At 65.2% G+C, this 7,228-nt stretch overlaps 1 protein-coding gene across 2 annotated transcripts; it reads left to right on the top strand.

Moving 5' to 3' along the window:
- The first annotated feature begins 935 nt into the window (after positions 1–935).
- Positions 936–7,180, top strand: KLHL17 (kelch like family member 17). Of its 2 annotated transcripts, XM_027110664.1 has the most exons (12): positions 938–1,549; positions 2,399–2,658; positions 2,746–2,867; positions 3,028–3,249; positions 3,727–3,843; positions 4,024–4,237; positions 4,511–4,655; positions 4,740–4,907; positions 5,327–5,415; positions 5,498–5,571; positions 5,771–5,952; positions 6,291–7,180. In XM_027110664.1, the coding sequence occupies exons 1-12, from the start codon at positions 1,440–1,442 to the stop codon at positions 6,517–6,519; spliced, it is 1,932 nt and encodes a 643-aa protein (XP_026966465.1). In that variant the 5' UTR covers positions 938–1,439; the 3' UTR covers positions 6,520–7,180. The 2 variants fall into 2 exon arrangements, with proteins under 2 accessions (XP_026966466.1, XP_026966465.1); XM_027110665.1 differs by lacking the exon at positions 6,291–7,180 and having other exon boundaries at positions 936–1,549; positions 3,931–4,237; positions 5,685–5,888.
- Positions 7,181–7,228: the final 48 nt, after the last annotated feature.

Raw genomic sequence — 7,228 nt, 5'->3', positions numbered from 1 at the left:
CGTTCGGATCTCTTTTTGGGCGGGAGGCGCTCGGCCTCCCAGGGTGGCACGCGGGATGAAAGCTCCCTGCGCAGGCCTGGTTCAGTCACGGCTCCCGCTCGTTTCCGCTGAGGGACAGACTGCGGAGCTCCAGCACCCGGCAGGACTGCGTAGGGCGGAATCCCGCCATTCCGCTCACAAATCTGTGACGTTTACCAAAAAAGGCACTAGTAACGACACCGACCTGGGGGAGGGCCGGGCCGGGTCACCGTCGCCCAGCCCAGCCCACAGCACACCCCCCCCCCGCCCCCTCCATGGGTTCCGTGAACACGTGCCTGTGAGGATGTCAGTGCATTGACCACGGAAAAAATGCATGGGGGGAAACATGTGTCAGAGAGGACTTCTATACAAAGAGCTCTTACAAATCAATAATAAAAAGCCAACAATCTTTAGTAGAAAAAACAGACGAAAATAGAAATGGTGATGCTATAGATGAGCTGTTTGCGAATTGATAAATGACACTCTGATGAGGATCAGAACGATGAGAGCTGTTTCCACTTCACTGGACAGCCCCATAGCACCTGCGCTGGGGGAGCCAGAGGGGTGAGACAGCGGACAGACCCGAGCACTGTTACTGAAACCAGGTTGGCCAAATCTCCCTGAAAGAGGATGGCTGGTATTTCAGTCCAGCGAGTCCTCTACTGGGAATTCAGCTACGAACACATCTGCCTAAGTACCCAGGCCGGCCCCGGCGGGGACAGCCACTTTTGCTCTGCCCTATCTGTGGAACAGCCTGCAGGTGCAAAGGCCCGGAGGCTGGAAGGTTGCCTTGGGGAAGGAAGGAGGTGGGGAAGCCAACCTATGCCCTCCCCTCCCCCCACTCGTCCTAATGGCGGAGGTCCGCGGGCCTGGACAGCCAGATCCCAAGACAGGGGACCCCACAGCGCCCAGGGCGTGCACCCCACCCCCTCTCCCGCTCTGCAGCCAGCGTCCAGATCAAGGCCAGACGGCAAAGTGGCCTGCGTGGGGTTGGAGAGAGGAGGGCAGACGCGGCCCCCGGCTGGCTCAGGTCCCAGGGGCATCACGTGGGGCCATTCGGCCCCCCAGGAGATGCGGGGCCCCGAAAGGGGAGAGGGGTGCTTCTTGAACGAGTTGAGGCGGGCGGAAGGTCCAGGAGGTTTCTTGGGGATAGGCGGCGGGCGGGGCCCGGGGGGCTTCCTGGAGGAGGAGGCGGGCGGAGCGCCGAAACATTGGGAGGATTCGCGCGCTACGCGGCGCCCCCGAAACCTCGGGGGAGCGCGGGAGGCGGAGCGGGCGGCGCCGAGAAACAGCGGCTGCGGGCAAGCGGCGGGAGCGAGGAACGCAGAGCCTGCCGCCACCGCCGAGCAGCCCTCCAGCCGTTCGGCGTCCGCTTGTCCGAGCGTCCTCCGCGGATCGGCGGCGGGCCGGCGGCCGAACCCATGCAGCCGCGCAGCGAGCGCCCGGCCGGCAGGACGCAAAGTCCAGAGCACGGCAGCCCGGGGCCCGCGCCCGAGGCGCCGCCGCCGCCGCCGCCGCCGCAGCCGGCAGCGTGAGTGGGCCGGGGGCCTGGGGACCGTGACTGGCCAGGGCCGAGGAGGAGGGGGGAAGGAGGGAGGGAGGGGCGCGCCGACCCTGGCAGGCTGCCGGGAGGGGGCGACCTCGTGCCCCGCAGGCTCGGCCCTACCGCGGAGGGTCCAGGTCCCCTGCGTTACCCGCGCACACATTCGGCGCGGGGCAGGGCGTCCCGAGGAGTCTGCTCCCGGAGGCTCTGTCCCCTCCCACCGCCCTTGAATTCCGGCTGCGCCGTTCAAAGACTCGGGCGGCCTGTCTGAATGATGGGGGGTTGGCGGTCAAGAGAGGTCACACTTGCTGGTCGGTGTAGGGGTCTGCTTCAGAGCCACCGGTCAGTACGGACCGGTTTCACCTCGTGCACTTCCCTCATGCCCTGCCCGTGCCGAGAACACCGGACTCTGATGGGGGCACGAGAAGGGTTGCCAGCGATGGACAGAGAGCCTAGTCGCGAGGAGGGTCTAGAGAGCCGGGTTCTTCACGGAGGCCCCCGGGCGGAGGGAAGTGTGGTGCTTGATTTGAGCAGGGGTCGCGGCAGAGGAAGATGTACGGGTTCAATGACGGACCGGGGTCTGCCGTGGGATCCGACCTCACTCTGGTAGCAGGTTGGAGCAGAGTCTAGTTGGGCTCCCTGGATGCGAGGGAGCAGAGTGCGGTAGCGCCTGGAGAGCAGGGGAGGTCCCGAGGGGAGTGGGTCCTTGATGGAAACCTGGTTCGGGCTGCTGGGGGCGGGTGGCCTCCTGGGTGCCCAGGCCCTGCCTAGGGTCTCAGGGGTGGGTGAGCAGCTCCCTGCAGAGCACACCGTGACCAGGCCACTGCCCACCTACAGCCCCGAGGCAGAGCGTGCCCGGCCCCGGCAGGCCCGGCCCACGGGCCCCATGGAGGGTGCAGTGCAGCTGCTGAGCCGCGAGGGCCACACCGTATCCCACAACTCCAAGCGGCACTACCACGATGCCTTCGTGGCCATGAGCCGCATGCGGCAGCGCGGCCTCCTGTGTGACATCGTCTTGCACGTGGCTGCTAAGGAGATCCGGGCACACAAGGTGGTGCTGGCCTCCTGCAGCCCCTACTTCCACGCCATGTTCACAAGCAAGTACTGCCCCATCGGGTCCGGGCACTTGGGGGACTCTGCAGCTCTTCCAAGGTGGGGACCAGCCTGACCTGCTGTCCCCACAGATGAGATGAGTGAGAGCCGTCAGACGCATGTGACGCTGCACGATATCGACCCTCAGGCCTTGGACCAGCTGGTGCAGTTTGCGTACACGGCCGAGATCGTGGTGGGGGAAGGCAACGTGCAGGTGAGGCTGCCTCACCTCTCATGTCCTGTACCGCTACCGTGCTTGTGCCTCTGCTCTCCCCACGCCCCCAGCATCCCCTGTACTGCTGCCACCCCTTCAGTCCTCACGTCCATTTCTCTGTCCTTGCTCCCCTGGCCCTCTCTCCCACCTTGCCCCATAGACTCTGCTCCCGGCCGCCAGCCTTCTGCAGCTGAATGGGGTCCGTGATGCCTGCTGCAAGTTCCTGCTGAGTCAGCTCGACCCCTCCAACTGTCTGGGCATCCGGGGCTTCGCCGACACACACTCGTGCAGTGACCTGCTCAAGGCGGCACACAGGTACGTGCTGCAGCACTTCGTGGACGTGGCCAAGACTGAGGAGTTCATGCTGTTGCCGCTGAAGCAGGTAACGTGGCAGCTGGAGCACAGCCTGGACCTTGACTCGGACCCCAACCCTGACCCAATCGCCAGACCCCAGTACCAGCCTTGGCCCCCCGGCCCCCATCATCTGGGCCCATAAGACCTGGTCTTTTGCCCCTTAGTCTTTATCTCCAGTCTCTGACTGACGTTCCAACCCCGCCACCCATCCCCTGGGAACCCCCCACTCCCATTTTCTAACCCCACACAAGCTATCACCATTGATACCTGACACTCTCCTCTTCTGATTACACACCTGCCCACAGTCTCCCGTGCCTGGTTCCGTACTCCCAGGACTGCTCTGGAGCTAGGCCCCTGGGAACTGGGTCTGTGACTCCTGACCCTGCTTGGGTCTTCCTCATAGGAACACTGGGCCCCCTTGGACTCTCCCTCCCAGGCACCTTCAGGGCTCCATGGGTCCCCAAGCCCCTCCCCAGATCTCAGGTCTGAGGGTCCCCACCCCCAGGTGCTGGAACTGGTTTCTAGCGACAGCCTGAACGTGCCTTCAGAGGAGGACGTCTACCGTGCCGTCCTGAGTTGGGTCAAGCACGACGTGGATACCCGGAGGCAGCACGTTCCTCGGGTGAGGCCAGGCGCTGGGGGGCCTGCGGTGCGTGGGAGGGGATGCAGTAACTGAGGATCAGGCGTGCCTGGGCCCTTCTGTGTCCAGAGATCCCACAGGGGTGATGCAGGCATGTGTCTTGAGGAGGGTCCAGGACACATGAGCAGGCCCGACCATAGCAGGCGTGCTACCACACCCCAGCTGATGAAGTGTGTACGCCTGCCCCTGCTGAGCCGGGACTTCCTGCTGGGCCACGTGGACGCCGAGAGCCTGGTGCGGCACCACCCAGACTGCAAGGACCTACTCATTGAGGCCCTCAAGTTCCACCTGCTGCCCGAGCAGAGGGGCGTCCTGGGCAGCAGCCGCACCCGGCCCCGGCGCTGTGAGGGCGCTGGCCCTGTGCTCTTCGCTGTGGGTACGCCCACCCGTCCCGTCCGGTCCCCCATCCCTGCCCTACGCCCTGTGTCCCTACCCACAAGCCCAGCACAAGCCCCCCCACCCCGTGCCGAGGCCACCCTGCGCTCACCCCACACCTGCTCTTCCATCCACCGCGGTGTGACCTGCTCACCAGTCACTGGCCCCACTTGCCCTTGGAGCCTCCAGGCCCTCAGCCTCGGGCTGTGCTAGAGCCTCCTAGCCCACTGTGTCCCTGGCCCCTTGTCCTGCCCCATCACCTCCCCCTGCCTAGGTGGTGGGAGCCTGTTCGCCATCCACGGCGACTGTGAAGCGTACGACACACGCGCTGACCGCTGGCATGTGGTGGCCTCGATGTCCGCGCGCCGGGCCCGGGTGGGCGTGGCGGCAGTCGGGAACCGGCTGTATGCCGTGGGCGGGTAAGAGTGGGGGCTGGGCTCGGGTCAGGGGCTTGGCATGTGCCCACTGGGCCAACCCTGACCGGCAGCGAACCCCTCCCCTAGTTACGATGGGACTTCAGACCTGGCCACCGTAGAGTCCTACGACCCTGTGACCAACACCTGGCAGCCTGAGGTGTCCATGGGCACAAGGCGCAGCTGCCTGGGTGTGGCTGCCCTGCACGGGCTCCTGTATGCAGCCGGTGGCTACGATGGGGCCTCTTGCCTCAACAGGTAGTGGCTGGGGTCAGGGCCGGGTGGCCTTTCAGGGTTGGCTTAGCAGGTGTGGCTGCACCAGGACCGCAGAGGTCCTGCCTGAGGGGAACCAAGGGGGACCCTGCCTGAGTCAGGTCACCAGGGTCCCCTGTGCCTCTTCATCTGGGCTAGCCCAGTGGTCCCTTCTTTCCTCTCTGGCATCCTTCCCACCAGGCCAGGGGCTGGGCCCAGGTGGACACTCGCCCAGCATTATCCAGGTAGCCTGTGGCCTGTGTCCACCCAGCAGGCCCTGCTTCCTGCTCCAGTGGGACTCTGGGGTCAGCCTCCGTGACTGCCTAGCACAGAATTTTAGTCATTCCTCGGGGGAGGGCAGGTCGTGGGGCCGGGACTGCCTTTCTGCCACTGCTCAAGGTCAGCAGCCGTCCTGGTGTCTACAGTGCCGAGCGCTACGACCCCCTGACGGGAACATGGACGTCGATCGCCGCCATGAGCACCCGGAGGCGATATGTGCGCGTGGCCATGCTCGGTGGGTGACTGCTTTGCATAGCTCCCACCCCAGGGACCCCCGCACACAGCAGGTGCACCATGGGTGTGTTGACTCTCTGCAGATGGGAACCTGTATGCCGTGGGCGGTTATGACAGCTCGTCACACCTGGCCACCGTGGAGAAGTATGAGCCCCAGGTGCGAAACACCCCAATCACACATTCCCCTCCCCAGAGCTACTTCGGGCCATCACTCTCTGGCCACCCCCATCCCCCGGAGGGTCATCCCTTTACGTCCACCCTGTCCCACAGACATCCCACCCTGGACTAGAGTCCTGCACGTGGAGACGGAGGGAGGCTGGTAGTGGGTCTGCCCCCAGCCCGTCCCTCCACCGCAGGTGAGCTCCTGGACGCCCGTGGCCTCCATGCTGAGCCGGCGCAGCTCCGCGGGTGTGGCGGTGCTGGAGGGGGCCCTCTACGTGGCTGGTGGCAATGACGGCACCAGCTGCCTCAACTCTGTGGAGAGATACAGCCCCAAGGCGGGTGCCTGGGAGAGTGTGGCGCCCATGAACATCCGAAGGTGTGCTGGCCCCCACACCTGTCACCACCACAGCGGTCTGCACCCCCGACCCCGACAGATGTGTCCCAGGCTCTCACCCCTGCGCGGCGTGTGCCCCCACCTCCTTCCCAGGTCTCTCCCTCCAGGGCCCCGCCCCCACTGCTCCAAGGCTCCGCCCCCATCATGCCAAGGCCCCGCCTCACCGGCTCATTTCCCTCTCCCATCCGTCCCGCCCCCATGATACCTCCCAAGGCCCCGCCCCCTGAGGCTCCTCAGATGTCTACCGCCCCAGACCCGGCCCTGCGCCCTCCTCACCCCCAGCCTCGCCCCTTACCTCTCCCTGTCCGCCCTGCCGGCAGGAGCACACACGACCTGGTGTCCATGGATGGCTGGCTGTACGCCGTAGGGGGCAACGATGGCAGTTCCAGCCTCAACTCCATTGAGAAGTACAACCCGAGGACCAACAAGTGGGTGGCCGCGTCCTGCATGTTCACGCGGCGCAGCAGCGTGGGCGTGGCAGTGCTCGAGCTGCTCAACTTCCCGCCGCCCTCTTCGCCCACGCTGTCCGTGTCGTCCACCAGCCTCTGACCCGTGGTGCGGCTGCGCAGAGACCCGCCCGCGGCCTCCCACGTGCCTTAAGCCCCCTGGGCCCAGCGCCTGCCTCCCCTGCGCGTGGGGCGGGGCTCGGCCCCCACCAGGAACGTCCGGGGCCGTCTGTCCAGTCTCCGCGCGTCTAGGCCGCGGCTTTCTGTGTTTCTTCCTCGGTGTTTGTTTGTGTGTGCCGTTTATTTATGCACTCGTTTATTTATTGACTGGTGGTGAGCAGGCTGCAGCTGCCAGTCTCTCCGTTTACTTTTAAAGTGTCCTGTCTCTGGGACCAAGCTGCCCTCCTGGGTGTCCTCCCACCGTGCTAGGGGCACTGGGGAGCGACAGGGTGGACACTGGCGTTGCCCGTGGGTAAGGGGCCAACTTGGACTCTCTAGACCTGGAGGGACCGAGGGGTGATGCAGAGCACTTATGGGGGGGGGACTTTCTGAGCAGGTGCAGACCCCCAGCCTGAGCTGTGCACACCTCCTTGCCTTGCCCAGCCAGGCACACTCCCGGCGGGGGCGGGCACGAATCGGGCTTCCTTCCCGTGGCTGTGGTGTCATTTCTGGATCCTGCACTGAGCTGGGCACACGTGCAGCGCAGGCCGCATACAGCAATATGAGCCCCTTGAACAATAAACACATTTCCTGGGCTCTGCGGGCCTGTGGCTGAGTGTCCATCTCTGTCTTCCAGGGTCCCGCCTGGGGTG

Source organism: Aethalodelphis obliquidens, unplaced genomic scaffold, assembly GCF_003676395.1.
Source record: "Aethalodelphis obliquidens isolate GAN/ISIS:26980383/991018 unplaced genomic scaffold, ASM367639v1 scaffold9, whole genome shotgun sequence".
Lineage (NCBI taxonomy): Eukaryota > Metazoa > Chordata > Mammalia > Artiodactyla > Delphinidae > Aethalodelphis > Aethalodelphis obliquidens.
The sequence above is the reverse complement of the archived record's forward strand: the minus strand, read 5'-3'. Positions and strand labels throughout refer to the sequence as shown.

What these genes read in the sequence shown, in the direction of transcription:
- KLHL17 (XM_027110664.1), top strand. Translation starts at nt 1,440, where the DNA reads ATGCAGCCGCGCAGCGAGCGCCCGGCCGGCAGGACGCAAAGTCCAGAG. An exon ending in TGCTGTTGCCGCTGAAGCAG is followed by an intron (nt 3,250 to 3,726) that starts GTAACGTGGCAG and finishes CCCCACCCCCAG; the next exon opens with GTGCTGGAACTGGTTTCTAG. An exon ending in GGAGGCAGCACGTTCCTCGG is followed by an intron (nt 3,844 to 4,023) that starts GTGAGGCCAGGC and finishes ACCACACCCCAG; the next exon opens with CTGATGAAGTGTGTACGCCT.